The following is a 25,284-nucleotide window of genomic DNA, read 5'->3' as shown; positions in this document are numbered from 1 at the left end:
GGTTCCTAGAGAACACTACTATTTATAGTAAGTGCTTGCATGGAGCTAATATTTCTAGGTTTTTTTGGGTTTGTTCTCTTTGATTTCTAGAGAACATAGCTATTTATAGTAAGGGTTTACATGACACTAATCTTTCTGAAGTTTTCTAGGTTTGTTCTCTTTGATTCCCAGATAACACTAGTATTTATAAATAAGTGTTTGCATGGTGCTAATCATTTTGGGTTTTTTCTAGGTTTGTTCTCTTTGGTCCCTGAGAACATTACTATAATGCTATTTATACTAAGTTCTTGCATGACACTAAACTTTCTGGGCTTTTTCGAGATTTTTCTCTTTGGTCGTCGGAGAACGCTACTATTTATAGTATGAGCTCATGTCGGCATCACTTGTCACCTAACAAATTTGGTTGGTTATGGTTGTGTTATCATTTTGGGATAGTTGGTGATTGCATTAATAATCTTGGTGACTTATAGTGTTTAGAGATATTATTTTAAAGAGAGTTTAAATATTAAAGTTAAATTAAACTTAACGTTATTTAATTTAATAAATTGACCTTATTTTGGTGCCTAGGCTGTAATTTGGTTTTAAATTATCAAATAAAGTGCTTTTTGAGGTGGGCACCAACAAAGGAAGACATAGGAGTTGATAAAGTTAAATTAAATGTTTGCAAAACCCTAATTAAGGCATTCGAATTAGATTTTATAATAAGGCATTTTAGAGCTCATTTTCAATATGTTGAGGATTATTGTTTCTAATATTTCTCTCTGATTGAGAAAAACCCTGCATGGTTTTGGAGATTGAGCTTGGTTCATCTTAGCCTTCCAGATGATGAAGTCCCTCTTGGAGAAGATAACTCTAGTGGTGAAAGATCTACCCTAGCTAATATTTGTTGGAGATATCATTCAGATATTTCATAATGCATTTTGATTTGAGTTATCTTTTTTGTGGTTTCTTTTAGTAGCAGATTTGCAATTTATTTGGATATTTTGCAAGATATTGGTGGAGAAGAAAACCTAGTGAATTTGATTATCTCATTGGTATGAAATGAAGTATTGATTTGCTTCTTGGGCATAGTCTTTGTGAGCTGAGGGCTTCATTTATGTAAAATACATAAAAAACTCAAGCATATAACAGCTAATTTATGAACATTAAATAACAAGAAAACAAGTAGCAGCTAGTTTAACCCCTTTTTTTTAAAAGAAAATAATGAACATGAAAAGCTGATGCCATTATCATATGCTTTTTTTTTAATAATAAAAACAAAATTACAATGCAGGAAGAGAAATATTCTTCATTGAACAAAATAAACATTGGTTCTTTGGAAACATGAACAGAAAATATGTTTGCAACTAATTTCTATATAAAGGAAAAGATGAAGGGTTTAGAATGTACTTTTCATTTATTATCTAGCAAACTTGCTCATCTTAAAATTATCTCTGAATCATGGAGGGGAAAAAGATATCACCGGGGCGTTTATCCACCCATCCTTAAATCGTTTCCGATCCCCCTTGCTCACTTCTAACTTAAGTGGTCTGGCCCTCCACAAGCGTAAAGAAATTGGTTATGTCAAGTCATGCTGGAACTGGTGTAAGATCCTACAGCCGTAATCAAATTACACCCTATAGCTACCTGCTAACTGGTATAATTTCTTGACTATGACCTGACTATGACTGTATCTAGAATCTTAGAACTGACAAGCACTACATGTAGCTAGTGCACCCTGGCCAAGGATTTGTCTACAAGATTACATGTGGACCAGTTCTATCCGACTTGCACTCTTAGATTTATTAATAGAAAAATAGAAACAGTAACTCATAAGGTTTCTTCTTAATTTACTGGTGAGGTTGACACTCTTTTCTCACATTACAAGCCTTTTTTGTTTTAAACTGGCTGAGAGGAATCCCTTATTCAAATTATCACGCATTAATTATATTCTCATTAATTCTCTTACTGAGACTGAGGTTCCTTCCGAACAGTAATACAAATTAAGGAATTTCCAGTATTTTAAACTTCAGAAAAAAATAAAATAAAATAATTCTCCAACAATAACATCAACGCACTCTAGGAAAGATAGAAAGAAGAAAGAAAAGCTTCAAATTCCATGAAAATACAAGAAGAAAACTGATGAACCTCTTTTGCAGACATAGTCCCATCTTTAATTCAGCAGGTATTAAACCTCCTTTGATGAACAAAGATTATCAGGAGAGAGTTCACGCGCTTGAAATATGAAGATTTTATTTTGCAACTGCTCAACTTGTTGTGAAGTCCTAGCTGCTACAGTGGCTAATATCAACCTCCTTCCACCTCAGAGCATACAAGAAATACGGTGTCTTCTCTTATTGTTGCCGTTTTACTTCGGCCCCCAACATGAAAGAGCATAACATCAAAAAAAAGGGAAAAAACAAGACCAAACACATCTCCCCCATAAAGAATCGTTCCCCCTCCCTTTAACGCACCGTCACCCTAACATCTATCGGAGGAGTTGCACTAAAATTTCGCCTTCTCCCGTCATGGCTCTGGAAGGCGATATCCCGTCCGTGGGAGAAAAATTACAATCGAAAATTTTTCCTATCGCATACCTCATGACGATATGATAAAACATTCGAAAAGAAAAGAATCCTTCGCCAATAAGGAATATAGAATGAAAAGTATTCTAACGTAAATGGAACTAATATTTATTAAAATTAGATTTTACAATAAACGAAATTAAGGTCCAAGAAAATTAAAATAACTAAGTCAATTCATATATTTTTTTTTCTAATAAATACATTAAGTTAATAATAAAGGTAATAAATATTTCTCTTTTTTTTTAAACAATTTAAATTTAATAACAATATACCTTTATTAGAAATATTTTACAATTGATCAAAATATATATATTTTAATGTAAATATATATGGAGTCGACTTTCTCAAGTGGAAAACATGTCTAATAAAGGTATTAATTAAGAAGATATTAGAAGATACATAATAATGATTTCGCAACGCAAGTACAAAGATTCGACAAATGAGCCGGAGCAAGTCTAGGACACTAACAGACATAATTCTCATGGTTCTAATAGGGAAAACTAAGTTGACAAGGTCACACTAGACATTAGATGGTACATACCAGTCTTATATACCATACAATCATTGACCATAACCATTTCGCTTCCCTGTTTCCCCGTGATATCTCTTTCCCCTTCTTGGAGGCCAAGTCATTTCTACATCCATTTGTCCAAACTAGAGTAATTAGTCCGACATCTCCACATTTCAACCTTAATGTTTATGTTCATTAAATCAAAAGATGAGTTACAACATTACTTTATGAAAATGAAACAACACAACATTTCATATACTTTATAATATTCAAAAATAAGAAATAAAGCAATTTCCAACCGGGGCACCATTTAGGCTAAACTATTGATTCTAGCATTCAATACCATTTAGGGCATCATTGTTTAACTGAATACCACTGTTGGCAAAACCAAAATCTTGTAAGGCATCAAAATCATTGTTTCAGAAACCATTATCCATCCAAGGCATAACACAACTAAGTACCAAAATAAGAGTATATAGGAGGGGATGTGACAGTTTAGCTAGTCTATTTTGGCGAGGGTTTCCATTGTTTGGTGTGAGCTTCAGCTTCTTGGGGTTTGGACTCTTTGGATGGCTGCTTAGATATATATTATTCTTGGTTGATATGCATTGGGCCTGGTGCGTGACTGTGATTTTGCTGGGCATTGCATTATTAATTAAGGTGATTTCATTCTTGGTGGATCAAAATTTGGAAGAAATAAATAAGGGCGATTAGTAAACTTGATGGTTGCTGGTCACATTAATATCTACAAGAACAAACCAAGCATTTAAGTGTGTGAAGATTAAATCTGCTGCAAACTTCTGCAAGCTTGGACTTTTATCTTCACAGACAAGTTGAGTTCTTTGTTAAAGAAAATATAAGTATTGGAAGCCTAAAGTGCCGCTGTGCAGCTCTTGAGCATATTAGATGTAATGAGCATATTAGATGTAATGAGCATATTAGATATAATTTTCAGAGTGACGCATTTTCAGATCACTGCTGTTCAACTCAGATTTATATCTATACTCGAGAGGACAGAAAATTATATAACTTGTTCTTGTAAGCTTTAACTGTTGGTCCAAAATAAGGAAAGCCTATTGTTTCAGTTTATATTTAAAGAAAGATTAAATCTATTATTCTCAATCAACGCATGTATTCTTACTTCTGCATAAACCTATCTGTTCATCAGCATCAAACCCAAACTCTTTCACATTATATGCATGCAAACTGTTGACATTATTCCTGAACATTATTAAGTCTTCGAAGTGGAAAGGTGAAGTTAAAAATTGGGTTAAAAAATGGGTAGCTTATTACAAGTGGTTACAGATAATGCAACAATTATGTTGTTGCAGGTAAACTACTGATGCAACATTAATCAAAGATGATTTATCTGCAGGATGAAATGCAAAAATTCAGGTTGCTACAGACAAACATTAATCAAGTTAGTTTGTAACTTCTCAGCCACTTTCAAAAAGATGATTGAGGAAAATAACTCTGATAATGTAGATCAAGCTCTAAAGAAAGACATATCAAAGGGAACTGTTGCAATATTAATATGGACCCCTATCAATGAATCCAACTCAAATCAAAGAAGCATATTGTGTTGATCTTTAGATAAGATATCCACAGATTTGCATCATTTGCAGAGACAAAACAGGTCAATGCCATGAAAAGACTGCTTTGCAATAACAAATCAAAGATAAATATACTCAACCCAATTCTGTTTCCTTTGCATATGAGTTTATGATTGGAAAGCATAATTTAACTTCAAAGATTGTCTCTCAATTTACACTCCCATTTGCGGATTCTTGTACTAAGTGACGTACAAATTGACCTTTGACTCTTGGGCGTTGTTCAGCAAGCTTTTTCCTACTTTGGTATCTAACCTGCAAAACAAAAATGTAGTATTAGAACACCAAGTAAGCAGTTCTTTTCATTATAATTCAAATATTTCTGTATCTATCCATTTGTTTTATTTACACCCAAAAAATAAGCAGTTCAGTGGCTTCCATCTCAAAGATTGTTCTATTACCAACATACCTTCTTTTCAAAGCATCTTTCTTTTCTCTTCAGTCGAAATTTTGTCAGTGCTGCCTCGCGTTGAGCAGATCGGTTCTGGTCCACTCCACCTCCACTTGTAACCCCGTTGACAACCCCACTTTCTCCATTTGTCACAGGGTTGACAGTAGCACTACTTTGTCCATTACCATGGTCAGTTTTCTCAATGATCCTATTGTCATTTCCATGCTCAATTGTGTTGAGGATTTCATTGCCATTGCTACTTCCACTTTGTACAGTGTTGCAGGAACTACACACAAGAGCTGTCATTCTAGATTCTTTCACAATCTGCTTATCCACTTTAGGATGCTGATGTTCTTGAGACTGGTATTGAAGTACATGGTTATAATGGTCATAGGCTTCATTTTGCCCATTTGTCTGATTTTTAGTCATGGATGAAGTTTTATTCACACTTCCAGTGCCACTGCTCCCCATTTCTCCATGACGGCCATCAAGTGTATTATTATTATCAACCATGCTAGACAAACCATTTATTGGAGCTTCAATCATTGCTGAGTTATTTAAACTTAGTTCATCTTGTTTTGCATGTTGATGCGGGCATTGATTTTTGTGAGAGTTACAGCAATGATGATGATGTTCAATGTGATAATGATAATGATGATTGCCATGTTGAGATGATTGAGAATTCTCAGAAGGCATAGTCTGTTTATCGTTACAAAAGGAAATGTCATAATCATCCTGTCTCTGTGTTCCATCATCCTTTGTTGGAAATTTTGACGGTGCACCAGATCGAGAATAGATCATAGCATGAAATGCAGGACCATAATAAGCAGGAATTGCACTGTAGACTATAGGAACAGGCATCATCATTTCCATATGAGAGGGTGCATACAAAGCTGGCACCATCTCATCTTTTCTTGGCAACATAAATGGAATATTATGTTGGCCTGAAAAACCAGCAGTGGTACTCGTATCTTCTTGATTATTACTCCTACATAAAATCTGTGGTTGCCTGGCAGAAGGTATTGACACATCAATGGCATTTCGTTTTAAACTGTTCACTCCCTCAAATGGAAGCACACGATGTGGTGACATTGTCTGTTGAGTTCCTGGAATACAAAGAGTGTGACTATGTTCATAATCTTTTGGCAATGAATGAGTATTGAGAGGACAGGAGCCACCCGATGGATGTTCAATGCGACTACATTTTGTGTTGTACCTACACCAACCAATTCAAAAGTAAAAGATAATGTAATTGTTAGAATGAGAGAGTGAAAAAAGCCTTTTAAGTGGAACAAATACCATCTATACATTGACTGGAATAAACAATCTACTACAAAATTAAGAACTGAAACTATAAGATGTAATATTTATTTTTAGAAATTATTCTCATAAACATCTATCTTTTTTAAGCAAGATAGAAATATGGGTGTCAGTTAAACCAAACAAAAATAGAAGATCAATGTTTTTACCTTGAGAATGCTGAAGCAACTGAAGGTTTCAAGACACAACAATTTTCAGGTAAACTAGCTTCCGAAATGGAAACTGGTCTCTTTAGTGTGAGCTCCAGTAATGGTGAAAAATTGGAATCAGATATGGTTTCATCTTTCCCATGAATGTCATTTTCTTCCTTTGTCCTAAAAGTTTCCTCTTCTGCATTTCTCTCCTCATTTTTTCTAGCTATGGAACCTATTAAGTCAATAGCCTCTCTGCAAGGCTCAGAACATTCGCTGCCAAAAGTTGTCAAATTTTTATTTTCTTTTTTAAGATCCACATGATCATCTGAGAGTACATCTTTCTTTTCCACACATATCTGGTCACAAACCATCTTCTTATCCCTGAAATGTTGAGGATCTGCTGATGTTTCTATTGGGAAGGAAAATTCTACATTCTTGCCCATTTCACAGTCTGCAGAAAAAAGAAAGCATATCTTAGTCAGTTAAAGCGTCTCATATTATCAATACATTAGCCCTGGTTACAGGGACTTCAGAAAATTTAATATGAAAAATAGGTTAAAAAAGAACAGTAACTTAAGATAGTTACCCTCTATCTTTTGATCACTACAATCCCCAGAAGTTTGAGCAAGGCACGCAAACTCTTTCTGAAACTGATCTTTCTTTGGCTTGATAGTGTTGAAAGAGCTGGTATTATTATGATTGCAGTCAAGCTCGTACTCATCACCCTGTTCAAGATCTTCATTCCCTGCCTGTTTTGACAGGAAGAAGCTAAATGAGAGAAGATAAATACAGATGTCGATTTACACAACAGATTTTGGATCAACTGAAAATGTGAACAGTAGTCAATTCTATGAAGATACATTGGGCAGGGTTCTGAAGGAGTTGAAAGTTCCTCTTACTTCTGGGTGCCATTTATGCATTTATGCTTCTGGTATCGCACAAATGATAGGAAGGTGAAGAGTAAGGATTAAAAAGGCATTCCTCGGAGAACTAGCTGAGTATTAGAATTCAAAGGAGTTTCGTTCAGTGCTGACTGGTGCTGCAGATTTAGGAGCTGATGGAAGCAATAGGCATAGATCTAGTGAGAAGCATTTAAAAAAATCTCTGTAAAACATTACAGATATCTGCCTTTGCTGTTGGTTGACCCTTATCTATATTCTGCAGCCTTTGGATGATGCAACCAAGTGGTTCTTTATTCATTGACTAGTTTAAAAACAAGTACTGATAAAAGATAATCCTGTCTCTTTAGAAACATGTATAGTTCTTCACAGATCCAAAAGGTTGGACATAAATTGTGGTGCTTGTCCATCCAGTATTGACTCAGCCAAATTCACAACTAAAGGGTTAGCATGAAACTGTCAAGTCAAAAGGGCATTTTGTGGCTAGGTGTGCAGAATATGACTGTTGGCAAAGGCTTCCTCTATCATTAAGACCAAGTTTAAGGACTTATCTCTCAGGCTTAATTTTTACATGATACAATTATAAGCTTGATAGTAAATTTACAAGGGCGTGGTGGCTTGTGCTTAAGCACATAGCAGCCTTTCTTGCAGAGAGTATCCCTTGATCCATTGTAAATATCTTTGTAAAAAAGGTCTTCTGCACCGATGAATCTCATGTTATTTTACTTTCCCCTTTCCATACATAGCTTGACCCGAAATATAAAATACATACTTACTGCTTGGATAATCCCGAAAGCCACCTGTTTCTATATACATGTAAGTTCTTTAATGTACATAAAATATATATATATATATAGATATATATATATATATATAACATAAGAATACATGCACAATAATCAAATAGGTATACAATTTACCCAGATTAATTGCATTGCACAAAAAAAGCATCAAGATGTATCCAAATACTCAGTGTAGTAAGAGAATCAAAACTGTGTTGGACTCGTTTCAAAAAAAAACATTTATCTACCAGTAAAAATGGACATTTAATTTAGAAAATAAAAAATATAGAATTTGAGTGCTAAGTTAGATACGCACTTGTGTATCACTTCCCTTGTCACTGTCAGTAATCTCAATTTTGTCAGTACATGTATTACCAGCATTGATTCTCCCTTCAAGGCTCATACCCTTTTGGAACTTTCTTGCACCAACCACATTGTTACTCTCCTCATTACTGTAAGTGTTGTTACCAGAGCCAGATGCTTGTTCTAGCCCCACAGATTTTTTATCTTGGTTATCGAGGCCATTGCCACAAACACTGATACTTGACTGAAACAGAGAACTAGTGAGTTCCAACCATTAAGTCAAAAAAAAAAAAGTTTATAGTATACAAACTATGATAGAAAAATATGAAGTTTGTTATTACTAAAAATAAGAAATACTATAGAAATAAATAGGATATTCATCCATCAGAATTTTATGTTTCAGGATTAAGAACCAGGTGTATTTTGTCACACATATCTTCTATAAATGATGTAAAACATGATCAAAAGTGGTCCACAAACTTCATTAAGAAAAGGTGAGAAAGAGTACAGTTACATTCTGGCATCTCTTCCAAATATGCTTCCATATATTCTTTAATTCATTCTTCCTAACAGGTTTGATGAGAAAGTCCACCGCACCCATAGTCAGGCATTTGAAAATTACACTCATAGAATCAAGTGAGGACATCACTGTACAGTGCAAGCAAAGTACACTAAAATATTAAATAACCATATAACCTAACTGTCGGAATTCTTAAGCAAAAACAAGAGCATAACTGTAAAAAATAGAAACTTACTAATTACAGGGATGTTCCTATAAATCTGGTGGCCCATGATCTTTTTCAGAAGGCCAATGCCTGAGAGACAAGGAATCATCACCTCTGCCAAGACCATATTGAAATGGTTACCTGGGTTTTCTAGCAGCTCCCATGCTTCCATATCATTTACAACAGCAGTAACTACAAAATTTCAACAATACAACAAAAAAGAATCACTTCTGATGTAATGTTTTAAATATCAATCACAATATAATTAGAATATTTAATTATTATTAGTCACCTATATTTAGTTCGTTGTTTAATGGTCATTTAGCTTTTTAGTTAGTTAGCTTTTAAGTTTTATTTAGCATTTAGCTTTTTCTTTTTAGTTAATTAGCTTTTAAGCTTTATTTAGCGTTTAGCTTTTTGGCAGTTCACTTTAAACGACTTGTTCTTAATTTAGAATGTCGTCATGTAATCTCTATATATACGCTTGTATATTGTTGAATACATTATCCGATTATTAAATCATTCATTCAATTTATTTTTCAAATATAACTCTATTCATTAATTAATATAAAAGAAAGCCTAAGAGACACATACAAAATAAAATCCAGGAAGCCAAACTTTAATATTTTTTTGGTATGCAATCATCAAAATTGCTGTGTAAATTTAAATATTCAATAGAGAGCAGAAATCTCTAACACAAAGTTTCAAAAAATTTAACGTGTGTAACTTATGTTGGTGTTTTAATTGTTTTGCAAGACTATACAAAATGCAACACCACATATGCACCTAACTAAACCTAAAATTAACCCTAGATTAAAGCTATAAACAGCTTTCATAAGTTTTGCAAGTGCCAAGTTGTTTACAGCCAATCTTTTTAACAAGATTTATAGATACTGGCTAAAGCAGAGACTAGTATTCCAATGCAATACAGATATAATGAGATGGAAAATAAAATGTTGCTTATTACTGGCTAAAGCAGAAACCAATATGTTAGCATTAACAAGAAATAATTAAATGAGTTGAACATCACATGATTTCATAAAGAAAACAAATAAACCACATTCAAAGCTAAAATTTAGAAAGAGCGATCTCATTGATACAAAGATTGACTAAATGTAATCTCTTTTTGATTTACTTGATGAAATTACATAAATGCAATCACTAAATAACAATAAAAGTAGCTGAATGACAATCCCTAATTCTCTACACCAAAAGTAACTAGTAGGGATTGAAGACTATTGAATAAATATCCCACAAGGTACTGCTTTAAAGCTACTATATTCCTATCTACAGAAAAATAGAACGAAAACTAATTTAAAACAATCCAATCCTAAAACAATTAATAAAATAAAATGTCTTGATAGGCTTTTTTCCATTGCCTGGAAATAGCCACTACTGATGATGAAAATTACCAAATGTACCTTTGCAAAAAATAGAAATTTGGCACATAAGTGACCTTTCAAAAGTCTGAAGCAACTTTTGACTTGAAATTATTCAAACCTACAGAACTTCTGATAAATGATGAAATTTTTTGGAGCCTTTGGAAAATCATTGAAACCCTGACATGATATGCACATTCTTTGAATTTTAAATCTTTCTTCAACAAGAAGTTGATTACTTGTTTTGTGATGAGAAGTACAAAAGATAACATCCTCTTCACTGTTCCAGTACTCATGCAAATTAGGATCAATCCAGCCTATTAAAATGATCTACTTGTAGTCGGGGGTCTGCAAGTGAGAATGTTTTATGAATAGACCCGAATACAAGTGAAAATGTTTTACTTGCATTTCATAAACTTGTAGGGATGCATGAAAAACCCGACTGCATAGGGAATACTATACACATGATCTACTTGTAGTCGGGTTTTTAAGATCCGACTGCAAGTAATCATGTATTAATAAAACTTGCACTTGAAGTAAAAAGACCCGACTTAACTTGCAATGAAAAGTTTTAATTTGTAGCCGGGTTTGAAAACCCCGACTACAAGTCATCCTTAAAGCTTGCAATAATATGTGCAAAACCCAAACTTGCGAATGTGTGTGACAAACCCAATTGCAAGCGATTTGAATGCTTAAGCCTCGCATGATGAAGATGTGAGAAGTATGGCAAATGGAAGATGGCAAATGGATGCGAACATGTAGTATGGCGCAAGGTGTAGGGGAAAACATGAAAGCATATGGAAAGCAAAATGGCTATGAACCCTACGCCTGTGATCGGGTCATGAAGATCTTGCAAACCATCCAAACTTACAAATACGAACATTAAAGAAAACCTAAATGCAAGTAAAGAAAAGAAAGGAGAAACCAAAAACATACCTGAAAATGAAAGGTTGCCCAAGAACACATCTGAAAGAAAGAAATCCTTGACAAACTTTGTGAGAATATTTCCTCACCATGCCAGCTGATTCAAGAGATAAGACCCCAAAATGATCCTCCCCAAAACGATCCTTTGCATTCACGTGTTTAGCATGTGCCTAGATGACTTGTAGTCGGGGTTTCCAAACCCAACCACAAGTAAAATGTTGCTGTCAAAATCGGGTTTTTAGCATGTTATTGCAAGTTTTATAGCTGCAAGTAAACCACTTTATTTCCCCTTGTTGCTCACTTGCAATCGGGTTCCCAAGACCCAACTGCAAGTGCCAAAATGGTTACTTCCCCTTTGTTTGGTGAGCTCATGATACTTGCAGCTATTCCCTTTCATTCCACAATGCTCTCCATATGCCTTGCAGTCATCATCATTTGCAATCGTGTTTTCAGACCTTCCATTTCAAGTTTTCCCTATTCCAAATCTTCACCTTTTCACTTGCACTCGAGTCTTGGAGACTCGATTACAAGTGCGAAAAGTGAAAGTTTTTCACTTGCAATCACCTTCATGAGATCCACTTTTCCTCCCATCGCTGTCCAAGCTCATCTATAAAGCATTGTTGAGTCAATACAAGCAGTTTTATGTTAAAATCCTTCCCACATTCTTGTGTGAGTATCGGTTTTCAAAGCTTGAAGGCTATGGAATCGCGCTAGTTCCAGCAGAAGATGTTCTTACCCTTTTGACTTTTCATCACAGTATTGCAGATTCTTGTTCAATGTCAGGAGAGCCATCTTCACCACCAAACAAGAAGATGAAATACAAGTATGACAAGTACCAGAATGAGGTTGCTTCCACACAAGTGGTCTCTCTTATTGATGAGATCCGAGATACAGAGATCGGACAATTTGACATGTCCGAGTTTTTGGAAAGAACAGAGCGTTCGCCAACACATGGGATGCAATTGCTCCTAAACAGTCATATCCATCTAGTGTCTTCATTTCCAGTGGCTGCCCTAGAACCCGAGTTTGTTCTCGCATGTGCTTCTCATTTTGATCCAGAAACAAGAACAATCAGAGATGAAGACAGGAATGTAATTATAAGACTGGATCTAGAAACAATAGACAAAATCTTCAAAGTTCCCGCATCCCCTGTGTATGCTAACATAACCATGAAGAGTGCCTTAGATCATTATAATCAAAGAAGATCAGATTGTATCAGGCACATTAATGCAAAATGGCTGAAAAATCCTCGGACCTGTTTCTCGAGATGGCCCAAGTTGTATAGATGTGACTTCATTGAAGTAGGAGACATGATCAAGGCTTCTTAGCAGAATCATGGGTTTGAGACATTCCAATGTATTTGAAATCTGGATGTACAAGTACATCGTGGTCATGAGGAAGAATGCATCTCACATCTTCTGGGGAGAGATCATCAGTGACAACTTGTGTGATCAGTTGTCACAAGTTCCTAACACTCACTTTCTATATGAATTCCTACTTGGTTTATATTGCAGCGTCACTCATACAGTTTCCTGAGTTTCCTGGTCTCTCTACCAAGGGTGACAGACCTCTACTGCCAGTATGGAAATATTATGATCAGTTGACTCCAAGGCCCAATAGGCTTCATTACAGAAGAGTGCAGGACACATACTTTGGTCATTTCATGTGTCTCTTTGATGAGACGCTCAAGAACAAGAGGGTTTCTGAGGCTGCATGGAAGAAGGTGAATGAGTAAGGATGTTTGTTTTTGCAGTTCCCAACCTTCACAAATATGAGGATTGGATGTTTTGAGGGGCAGCCATAAATGTTACCTCGATCCTACAGATAAGGTTCTCCTAATGGAATTCGCAAGACAATTGATGGCAGTTCATGCAATGCAACATGCCAATCATAAACTCAATATAAATATTTCCTCACACAATCCACTACAGATTGGCCAATATTCTTTGAATACCTCAGTGAGGGCTAAGGCAATGGAGACAGAACTTCAGGAAATCAAGATGAGGACGTTCATAGCAGGAAGGATTTTGATTACTGAGGCATGAAGGACAAGATCAAAAGGGCCTTCACCCATATCCATCGTCTGGAAGACATCTAGGTTGATCTCCGCATTGAAGAAGAAATCAAGAGAATGGACTATAATAGGTTGACTCTGGAACAGATTGTAGATCTTGATTTAACTAGAATTCCAGAGGGCACGGTAGATGATGGAAAGATCCTCGATTCTGAGTATGTTGAGCAAAGAGTTGTAGAAGCTCCTCTTCTTTCTCCACAATATTCAAAGAAGGAATGTGACTCTATCATTGATAGATTTCAGCCCATCCTTGCAAATATAAATGCTTGGCTGGAGGAAAATAGGGTCAAGACTATCAAGATCAAAGTTGAAAATGAAAGTGACTTGGCAGGGCCTGCTGGGCGAAGATGTGAAGTCAGGATCAAGGCTAAGGAAGGTGCCTCTTCTTCTGGCACAAGGATTAAGTTGCGAGTGAGTAGAGCCTTGGTTATCCCCCCACCAGTAGTGTCATTGAAAGGGAAGGAGAATCACAGGTGCAGATCCATGTTGATTCTGAGGATGAAACCCATGATGAGAATGTTGCGGAATCACCCCCTTCAATTGGTTTAGATTCTCCTCGTACAACTATTCCACAATTGTCATTGGATGTTCCTATGTCTCCAATTGACACAAATGTGGATTCATTTTCTACTATATATGTAAACCCTGTGGAACCAAGTACATCTGCTAGTGTTAACACAGGGCTATCTGCTAAAACGTCTCATGGCAGCCTTGAGAATGTCTTTGAGATAAATCCTTCTTATGTGGCCATGTCCAGTGTTTCTCTTCCAGAGGTTGATACTTCTACTTTGAACTTTGAGAAGTTCATGACAGAGGCAAGTCATGAGTTACCACCTAAGCAGATAATTGTTGCTATTCAAATAGAAACTTCTCCTCAAGTTGCAACTATGGTACAAGTAGAAGCTGTTCCTTCAGAAATCACAGTTGTTGTCTCAAATACGAGCTCATTAGAACTACCCCCTTGGCTGAGTTCGATCACACCTAAGAGGAAGAAGTAGGAGATTTCTCTTGATATCTTTGATTTTCAGAAAGCTGCAAAACTTAAGCCCAAAGATGCAAAGAAAGCAAAAACAACCTTGCGGGTGGTGGTAGACAAGGATAAAAGATAAAGTATGCAGAAGTAGCAGAGCCACTAATTGAGAAGCCACCAAAAGAGATGCAGTTGTCAAACTACAGGCTTACAAGGATAGAACTTGGTAAGCAGACGCATACAGGTGTCATGCATGATGTCACGGATTCAGTAGCTCTCTTGGCCCAGAATTATGATGAATTACTGGCAAAGAAGAATGAGTTTAAAGATAGGAATTCACAGCTCATTATAGTAATTCAAAAGATAAGGAATTCTTCAGAGCAAGTTGATCCATTGACATCCTCTACCTCTGAAGAATCCGTCAAACAATTACAAAAGGTTTGCTCAGAAGGCTAGAGCAGTTGATGCCTGGGTTGATCGGTTGATTGATCAAAGCACCCAAGTAGTGACGAAGGTGTTGCATGTTTTGAGCAGCGTTAGAGCAGCAAGAACCAAATTGAATGAGATTTTGGAATTTTTTGAGCAAAGTCTTAGCTCAATTGAAGAAGATTTGAAGATCTGGCATCAAATGGATCAGATTAAGTTAGAGGTACTGTGCAACAATATGATTATATTTGAAAGAAAACAATACATAGAATTTGATGAACTTTTGACAAACAAATTGTTGGTTGTCAAAGAACTCATCAAAGATATTCAGGTAACACTTGAGATGAGTGGCGAGGTTGAACAAGACATACTTTCTAATTTTGATAAAATGTCTTGTAATATTCTAAGTTCAGATGGAGAGTTGCTTGCAGTAGATGAGGTACTTGTAGAGATGGTTTAAAGACTCCGCAAGGAACTAGAAGCAGAACAATTTACTGTGCATTCAATCCATAGATTTGTGAGTTGTTAGGTATTTTATGATAAAATGCAGGTTGTTCTTGAAGAACATAAAGAAGAAACAGTGAGGTATTATGATGTGATTATCAAGACCATTGTGGTTGCCAAGAATACTTTGGGGTCCGATCCAGATAAATTGCAAAGATCAATCAACAATTTCCAGTCTTTCATGGTTAGGAATGAAAAGGAATAAAGAGTGTCTCAAGACACTTAGTTTTTATTTTATGCATTTTGCTTTTGACAAGTTACATGTAAAGATGATTTTTGTGATTGCAAGTGTATCTTTCACTTGCACTTTTGTAAAATGTAATTACATGTTGAGCAACTACAAGTTGAGTTAGATTAGGACTGTAGTTGGAATAAGTCATGGTGGTTGAGAGAATTTCTCAAGTTGGTTAGGATCCTCCCACCTTTTTCTCAAACTCCCTCTCCTATATATACTTGAGGGAGTCTGTTGTATTTCTTATCTTTTTGCAAGCAAGTAAATTCTGCAGGATTTTATACTCATAAAGACTTTGAGCTTTATAGTTGTAAATTGTCATTTTCTAAGTAATATAAGGAAGCGTAAGATTTCAGACTTTGTGTTGAAATCTTGCTTAGCTCCCACTGTGTTCTTGTCATTGAGGGATATATCTTTGTGCTTACTTAAGATTGTAGAAGGCTATTGGAAAGAGCTTCACCCCAAATAATTGCAGACTTTGTGTTGCAGAGATCAAAGGTGAAATTAGTTTTAGTTCACAATTTGAAATTGTGAAGTATTACAAGACTTTGTGCTTGTGATAATTTTCATTTTAGTCTTAGAAGTGCATTATATTTGCAGACTTTGTGGTGTTGTACCTTGCACTTGTTCTTGAAAATTATTGTTAAAAAAGGGTAGATAGGATTTCAGATATTCAAGACTTTGCGCTTGATATTGTTTTCCCGTCCCGAAGGAGGTGACGGAAGTCTTTGTGCTTTCAAGAAACTTCATTTCCTCTCTCTCATTTACTTTATTAGTTGTTGTTATTTATTTCCAATTGCTATTACTTTTCTGCGAAGAGAAAAGAATATAGTTTTTCTTGAAAGAAGAAAAAATGTTGTCTCACCCATATTAGATTAAATTAGAAGAGTATCATACTCACACACTGTGGCTGAAACCACAATTTTGCACATCCCCCAGGTGTACAAAATTTTCAACCAACAAATTGATAGAGAGATAATTGAATCATTGGAATGATCTCTCCCTTATATTTTATTGGTGAAAGAGACACCACCTTTCACAAGAATTGAGTCACCACCCTTCATTGCTGCCTTTTGATAATAATAAATTATTTTCCAAATCTTTTGGAAACTTTTTTTGTTGTGTCATTTGAATTTCTGCTTTGAATTGTTGTGATTTGAATTGATGCCCCTCCAAATGATTTGATCTCCTTTTTATATCTTATTTTGATAATAATAAATTATTTTCCAAATCTTTTGGAAACTTTTTTTGTTGTGTCATTTGAATTTCTGCTTTGAATTGTTGTGATTTGAATTGATGCCCCTCCAAATGATTTGATCTCCTTTTTATATCTTAAAATTGGGAGGCAGTCACAACTTTTCACTATTTAACCCTTTGAAAGAGTCAAATATATTCATCCTTAATTGTTGTCTTTTGAAAATAATTATTTGTTTTATATTTTCTAAAGTCACTTATATTTTTTCCTCCATTCCTTTCCGAGTTGATTGATTCACTCCTCTTATAGCTTTAATCCTCCAATAGTCATAACTCTTTATTTCATGCCCTCTGACCATTGATTAAACTTCAATTTATATTTTATAATTATATTTATTTTATTTTATTTTATCTTTTTTATATTTTAATTTTTTATTATTTATTATTAAATCCTATTTCAAAAGGGAGACATTACAATGAACCACAAAGATCTCAATGATAGGCAGCAAAAGCGGGTGAATAGACTTTGGGCCTATGATTTTAATATTATATAAGTTAAAGGAAAAAGGAATGTGGTTGTTGATGCACCTTCCAGGAGGCCTCATTTGTGGTCATTGGTTGAGATCACTGCTAATTGAAGAGGGATGGTTTCAAAGAGTATGCTAAAGATTCTTGGGCAGCAAGAATTGTTGAGGCACTATTCAAGATGACAGGTAGACAGTGATTTATGAGCTAATCATTTATAAGGAGAAGATTTATTTGGTGCCTAACTCATAGCTTAAGGTAAAAATGCTGAAGGTTTTCCATGATGCACCTATGGCTCGTCACACGGGACTCTTTAAGACTTATAGACAAATTCAAGAGAGGTTTACTTGGAAAGGTCTCAAAAACAAAGTCCTTGAGTATGTCAAAGAGTGCCCCACATACCAATAGAACAAAATGAGCACACTTATCCAACTAGTTTGCTTCAGCCCTTACCCATTCCTAATATAAAATGGGAATGCATCTCCATGGACTTCAGCACGGGGCTACCTAAGGTACAAGATAAATATTGCAGATATGTTGTAGTGGATAGGTTGAATAAGTTTGCACATTTCTTTGCAATTTCTAAAACATACACTATGGCATAGGTAGCTGATTTGTTCTTCAGGAAGATTTTCAAACTTCATGGGATGCCCAAGAGAATAGTTAGCGACAGGGACAAGAAGTTCCTAAGCCTCTTTTGGCAAGAACTTTTCTGATTGAGTGGGGCTCACACCTAGCACTAACTACCAGCCACTGACAAATGCACAGATGGAAATAGTGAACAAATGGTTGGAAGGGTATCTCAAGAATTATATTTTAGGGCAGTAGAGAGCATGGGTGAAGTGGCTGCACCTTAGAGAATATTGATATAATTATACCTATCATATATCAATTAGGATGTCACCATTTATGTCATTGCATGGGTACGAGGCACCTAAATTTATTGATTTTCTCTTTGGTGATAGTAGAGTGCCTAAGGAAAGCAATTTGTTGCAAGAGAGTTACGATATTATGAAATCATTGAAGGAAAACTTGCAATAGACACAGAATTAGCAAAAGTTATATGTTGATCAGCACCGTATAGAACGCAATTTTAAGGTGGGTGATATGGTTTATTTGAGGCTCCAGCCATACATATAGTCTACTCTCAAGAAGTGTGGTTAGAGAAGCTTAAGCCTCGATTATATGGTCCTTTCAAACTCTCCAAGAGGATTGGAGAAGTAGCTTATGAGCTAGAGTTACCAGCTAGCAACAAAGTGCAAAATGTTTTTCATGAGTCGTTTCAAAAAGGAACTTGGGCATAATATTGTTCCTTCATAAGTTGCCACCTTTGGACGAGGAGGGGAAGTTAATCTTGATTCCAGAGGCCATTATTGACTACAAGGAGCATACTCTGCGAAAGAAGATCATCAAAGAGCACTTGGTTACATGGAAGAATTTACCAATAGAGGATGCAGCGTCAGAGAATGAGCAGATTTTGCGACATCCAGAATTGGAATTGTTGGGGACAAGCAATTTTGGGGAGGGAGGACTATAATGTTGTCATAACCCCTCCTTGAACATTGGATTAAATAAATACGATAATTAAAACATTTATTAATTAGCATTTAATAATATTGGAAAATCGTCTCATTTATGAGACTTCCCGATTTTCCTCTAATATATAATTATTAATGTTTATTATTATTTGTTATGATTATTATTTATTATTATTGTTATATATGATTATTATTTATTATTATTTATATAATAACTACCAAACAATTATAATGCAATAAGGCAGCGGTCATCAAAGATATGAGGAAATAATCATTAATGATATTAATTAAGATTAATAAATTAGTAATTCGAGTAAGACACACATAATAATTAAGACATAAGACATGGACAACATCCACGATAACTGGTGATAAGTGATAGTAAACTTATTAAGTCGACAAGGAATAGTTTCTTCACTGATGCCGCTGCCAAAGGCCAGACATAAGCTCAGTGCATCCTACGGAAAGGTTAGTATTGCTCAGACCAATTGTTGGCAAGAATCGATCCCTAGACAGCGACTTGGAGAAATTGTGGATAACGATAATAAAGATTATCGTGATTAAGTGGCAACAAATGGAGACAGCGATTAAAATAATCATTATCAATGTGTTCAGTACCGATTTGTATATTAAGGAACGATATGTGAATGATTAAGTCAAAGCAAAGGAGTATCGACTAAGTAAGTTAGCACTGACTATAGATTTAATAAAGAAGATTAATTAGTTATTAGCAAACTCTAATTAGAGGAAGGGTTCGATTAAATTGAAAGAACTGAATTGTTATGAAAAAATGATTAAAGAGGCATGATAAGTAAACAGCGATTACTAGTTGAAGATCGTTCATATTGAAAAGATCAGATTAAGTCTAATCGATAATCATGGAAAGGTGCAGTGATAATGAATGGTCATAAGACATGTCCTTTGGTAACATGACTTATCATTCCTATTCCAAGATATAAGAAGCCATTCGCAATCTCTCAAGCAAGTGGCATCGAACATTTTCTTCAGTGTCAGACATTATTGTGAATCAGACACAGTCAGTCAATTACGTATACATCAAGATCAATTAAGGAGTGATATAATAATTATGGTATGGGAGAGGAGGATCTAACGTACATACACCAGCCAATGGGTATATAAATTATAAAGAGAATAAATAATTCAAAGACAGATTTAGAAAGGGGATGGAGAAGGGGATGGAGTGTGTGAGAGAATAATTTTGAGATTACAACTCAAAAAATAAAGTAGTTCTCAGACATGGGTGGTGCATGCCATGAAAAAGAAATATATATTTAAGAAGTGTAGTGCAAAATACAATGCTGGAATAATAATTCAGTAAAAGGGTAATCTTCGGGTGTATGTGGTGAGTGTGAGTGAATAACGTAATATGTGTGAGTTGTGTGCAATAAGGAGGGTGAGTGAAATAAAAGAATGAGTGATAAGTAATAAAGAAATATATAATTCAGATATATATGTTGAAGTATATGCTGACTGAAAAGAGGAGGAAAACGAGAGGTAGCGCGTGAGTAATATTCAGGGAGAGGGACTTCTGCTAAGAACCAACAAGAAAGAGGTAAAGTATTAAGTATTATAATTAATTAATATGTTAATGTTAATTAATATATATATTGCTCATTGAACATAGGTAAGGAATATGTTAAGGCTATTTATTGTATACATTAATGGATACAATTAATTAACATACTAATCTACACACTAAAGAATGATTGAGAAATATAGATGTGACTAAAGAAGATGTAATGCATATGTTAACAATGGTAGGGTACATTTGATATATATATATGTCTACGATGATTGCTCCCTTTAAAGGAGCCATAGAGACCAGAGGGCAAAATTGAATGCCAAGAATCAAGAGGAATCCAGGGAGAGATTCATAGGGAATCTCTTAGAGACAATATATATATATATATATATATATATATATATATATATATATATATATATATATATATATATATATTTTGTAGAGGTTAACCATATGCATATGTTAGAAATAGAGAAGCTTGAGCAGGGGTGGGATCTCTACCCAAGCTTTGAGAACATTAATGATTTCACTCATTAATAGAGATCCCAAATAGAGACCTTAGGAGGACGACATCCTGGGTTGCTCCTAACTGAGAAATATTTCTCAATAGAGGGTTGGGTCAATCCAGGTAAAGGTCCAACTGAGTATTGTATCCTTTTTTATAGATAACAATAAATCAGCTAACATTATTTGTTAAATATGTAGAATAACGTATAGCATTCTTTCTTGTATAATTGCACAAATAAATATATATGTTTAATTATCTTTCATATTGTTTGTATACTAACGTTTGTTTGCAAGACTTGAACACCAAATAATCCAATCCCCAACTAGGAACATTACAAATGTCTCCTTCCTAAGCACTTAAGTATGGTGACTGTTAACCTATTCAAGGGGTCCCTATAGGCTAGTGAGTTAGGGTTAGGGGACTCATCGTGAATTTAATTTAATAATGATAAGTAATAAAGTTAGATATCTAACTTTATCGTTATTTAGTTTTTTTAATATTCAACTATATGGCTGGCCCAAGTTAAAATTAAAAAGTGCTTCTAGGCAAATATTAAATAAGGTAACTTTATTAGGTTGGGCGCCAACATTGAGGAGGTATAAGGTGGTTTTTAATTTAATTAAAAAGGAAGCCCTCTCAATTGGGCGTGGTCTTTTGGAAGCCTATAAAAGTCAATTTTTGAGCTCATTTTCTACATGCTTGCATTTGATATTTTGCAAACAGATTCAATTGGTTGAAATTGTTCATCCTATGGCTTTGTGAGGAGGAAAACCCTTGCAAGGAACATCCTATACGTTAGTGAAAGATCTAACCTAGAGGATTCATTGGCGATTTCATTCAAGAATCACAACTAGGCCTCATTGTTGGTTTCATATCTTCAGTTTGAACATAAAATATACAGAGCAGATTTGAGGGAGTTCAATTTGAGGAATATTGAGGGGTTTTGTTTTCTGTTGCACTCTCTTGCTAGCTGCCAATCTTATCCTAGCTGGCCATACAAACTGTAGATAGATGTTGGAGAGTGGGAAGCTAGGCATCCATTTTGGAGAGGGTTTTGTTGATGCATTTGAGGCATCTAGGGCATATATGCTGAGTAATATTCATTTTGCAAGAGAAATATCAGTTTTGGAGGAGTAGCTCCATATTTGGGTCTCTGGTTTGCTAGGGTTTTATGATATCACCAATGTTATTTGTGAACAACAAATGGGTAATGTCTAAAATCCCATTGTAATATGATTTCATTATCCAGGTATCTCTTATTTTGATGAAACATTGTACTTTTAGTTATGGAAATAAACCTAAAATATCACTAGTTGTGGGTTTTCCTGAATATTGTGATTCTGTAAGTTATTTCATTCTCTATATTGCTATAAGTGTGATTTGTACAAAATAAACCCTTTCTGCATCTTTGTCTACTTCTCTATAAAAACCCGAAAAAAAAAAACGACAATGCATACTACATGAGCCCTTTTGTTGGACGCGAGACTCTATTCTGACGTGAACTGTCATTTACATGGTGAGTTCTTATGACTTGGCGCACCCTCCCTAAGATAGTTCACTGACTTTCTTGCTATCCTATAGCTGGACGTCTTTCAATAAAATGCAATAATGGTTTTAGTTGTTGAGTCGTTGCAAGGAAAGAGAAAATTGGAGTGGTTTGCTTGGATGATTTGATAGCTACAGGGGAAAGAATCAATTTCTTCTGTATGTACCAGTTAGTTTTGATAATGAAATTCCTTTCTTGCTGTTCTATAAGGTTTAGTGAACAAATTCTATCTATCCTTCCGATTTTTTGGTGTTGGAGACTTTGAGAGATTGTATTATTGTTGGGTGATTTCCAATGCCAAGCAATAAATTTCCTTTCAATAAATGTAAATGTTGGACAAATATATTTCATATTAGTATTTCTGCAGCAATCTTATAAGGTCCGATCTGATTTACTTCTATCTGAGATATTATATTTTCTAAGCATCTATTGGTGATATTACGATTACAAATGCAATTTATTTTATCATGCTATTTCATGTTCTATGTTGAAAACTCAAAACCACAATGAACAAGATATCTACAAACCTCAACTTCAAAAAGCAGTTTTAGTGGGTGATGATATATTTAGAAAATTATAGCATTTAGTGACAAAAGATGGCAAAAATTTAGTAAGGGTCTTTACAATGGTATCAGAGCTGAGGTCTCAAGGTCAAGACCCACGAAGTGTAGTGGGTTATAATGTCCAGTAGCGCAGGGAAGTACCCTGGCAGCCATGTGTCTGTATGGGGTCATCATAAAGCCTTGGATGCTCAGGTAGAATGCCTGCAGGGCCACCCTTAATGCTTGTGGATGTCACCCTCACCACCAAGCCGGTCTTTTGGTGTAGTCTAAGCTGGTCTTTTGGTGTAGTGGTTGGGCACACGTGGCTTCTAAGGCACATCCCTATACTACGAGACATTACAGTCCACCACACTCCACGAGTCTCGACCTTGAGACCTCAGCTCTAATACCACAAAGGCCCAACTACTACACTAAAAGACAGGTCTAGTGGTAAGGGCAGCACCATAGGTGTTAAGGGTGGCCCCGCAGGCATTCCACCTGAGCATCTGAGGCTTTACAACAACCCCATACAGACACATGGTCATCAGGGCACATCCCTGTGCTATAGGACATTACATTTATAGGCAAATAGAAACAAGGAACTCTCAAAACCTATAATTTCATTATTAATAACTTCATTACACAACACATCACACTTCAGATAACTAGATCCCACTTACAATTTAAGAACAAAAGCTATTCTATATTTGATTTATCATCCTTTCTAATAGGCCTTACCTGCCATTTAAAATCAGCCTTAAATGAAGTGAAATGATGACTAGGCAAAATTAACACACATAAATATCATCAAATGACACTAACTACTGCAATTTTCAATAAATTCTCTCTTCTAAATGGTGTTGATCTGTGAAGCATAAAAAATGGAATTTCATGTAGTAAATACAGCTGATATACTAACAATCTAGGGGCCTTGACTCACTAGATCTGCATTAACCTTCCTTAGACTACCTGTTATGTTGAATTAACCAAAAAGACTGTTGTTTGATGACATCACCAAAGAGGATTGTTGATTTGACACCATTAATTATGACACCAGTCACTTTATAACTTTAGACCAATTTGAGTTAAGAGTCTGCTGTATTACCTAGAATGTAAAACTGTTGACTCTATCATATTATCGTTAACCAAAAATTTATCAAGGTAGCCTTTATTGTGGTATACTAGCCATTTTGACAAGTTTTGACTTCAATTAATCTATTTGTGATTTTTACTGTTGCACTTGCAAAATGATGATGAATTAGACTGCTACAAATGAGTTATAAGAAACAAATGTTGTTGTACCTGTCATAATTGAATTGTAATAATTGCTGTCCTGGGACAAGACCCAAACCTAGTTTATGCCCGTCTTGTATCTTAAAAGGATTCAATTCTAGTATCCTCCTTTGTCCTTAAGTGGACATGGTTCTATTAAATTCCACATCTAGAAAGGGGGCCTCATTTCTGTTTGTGGTATGATTCAGTATAATGTCCCCACCTTGAAATAGGATTTAATAATATATAATAATAAAAAAATAAAAATACAAAAGAATAAAAATAACATTTAAATTAAAATATATAATTAAATATAATAAAAATTTAAGTAAGTTAATAAATAGTCAAAAGGCATAAAATGAAAAGTTGACTCCCTCGAACATGATATATAAAAGGGAGAAGAGAACCTCATTTGAGAAGGGAGATGGAGGAGAAAAGAAATAAGGGAGCATGTGAATCAACGAAGAGTCAATGGAAGAAGGAAGCAATGAGAAGTAAATAAGGAAGTGACTCTTCCAAAGGAAAGCAGAAATTATGAAAGGTTGTGACTCTTTTGAAGGGTAGTAATTATGAAAGGTTGTGACCCTTTTGAAGGGTGGCAATTGTGAAACATTGTGACTCTTTCAAAGGGTCATGATTGCGAAAGGTTGTGACCCTTTCGAAGGGTGGTGATTGTGAAAGGTTGTGACTCTTTTGAAGGGCAGGCATGTTGAAGGGGTGTGACTTCTCCCTCACAATGGAAGATATAGAGGGAAGAAGGTCTCATTTGAGGATGGGAGGAAGAGAGAACAATTGGGAAAAATATATTATTTTAAGAGGTGGCAATGAAGGGTGGTGACCTAATTCTAATGAAAGGTGGTGACCC

At 35.2% G+C, this 25,284-nt stretch overlaps 1 protein-coding gene across 4 annotated transcripts in view; it reads right to left on the bottom strand.

Moving 5' to 3' along the window:
- Window positions 1–4,581: 4,581 nt before the first annotated feature.
- LOC131052173 (two-component response regulator-like PRR73) overlaps window positions 4,582–25,284 on the bottom strand; it is a 45,606-nt gene continuing 24,903 nt past the window's right edge. For 2 of the 4 annotated variants that reach the window (XM_057986785.2, XM_057986787.2), the window contains 7 exons: window positions 9,270–9,431; window positions 9,023–9,162; window positions 8,528–8,758; window positions 7,117–7,279; window positions 6,546–6,981; window positions 5,095–6,292; window positions 4,582–4,940 (listed from right to left, as the gene is read on the bottom strand). In XM_057986785.2, the coding sequence (XP_057842768.2) occupies window positions 4,836–4,940; window positions 5,095–6,292; window positions 6,546–6,981; window positions 7,117–7,279; window positions 8,528–8,758; window positions 9,023–9,162; window positions 9,270–9,431 (2,435 nt within the window). In that variant the 3' untranslated portion in view covers window positions 4,582–4,835. Of the gene's footprint in view, window positions 4,941–5,094; window positions 6,293–6,545; window positions 6,982–7,116; window positions 7,280–8,527; window positions 8,759–9,022; window positions 9,186–9,269; window positions 9,432–25,284 lie in introns of those variants that run through there. The other 2 variants (XM_057986786.2, XM_057986788.2) reach the window with 2 other exon arrangements.

Source organism: Cryptomeria japonica, chromosome 2, assembly GCF_030272615.1.
Source record: "Cryptomeria japonica chromosome 2, Sugi_1.0, whole genome shotgun sequence".
Taxonomy (NCBI): Eukaryota; Viridiplantae; Streptophyta; class Pinopsida; order Cupressales; family Cupressaceae; genus Cryptomeria; species Cryptomeria japonica.
Note: the sequence above shows the minus strand (reverse complement) of the source record. Positions and strands in the feature narration are given on the sequence as shown.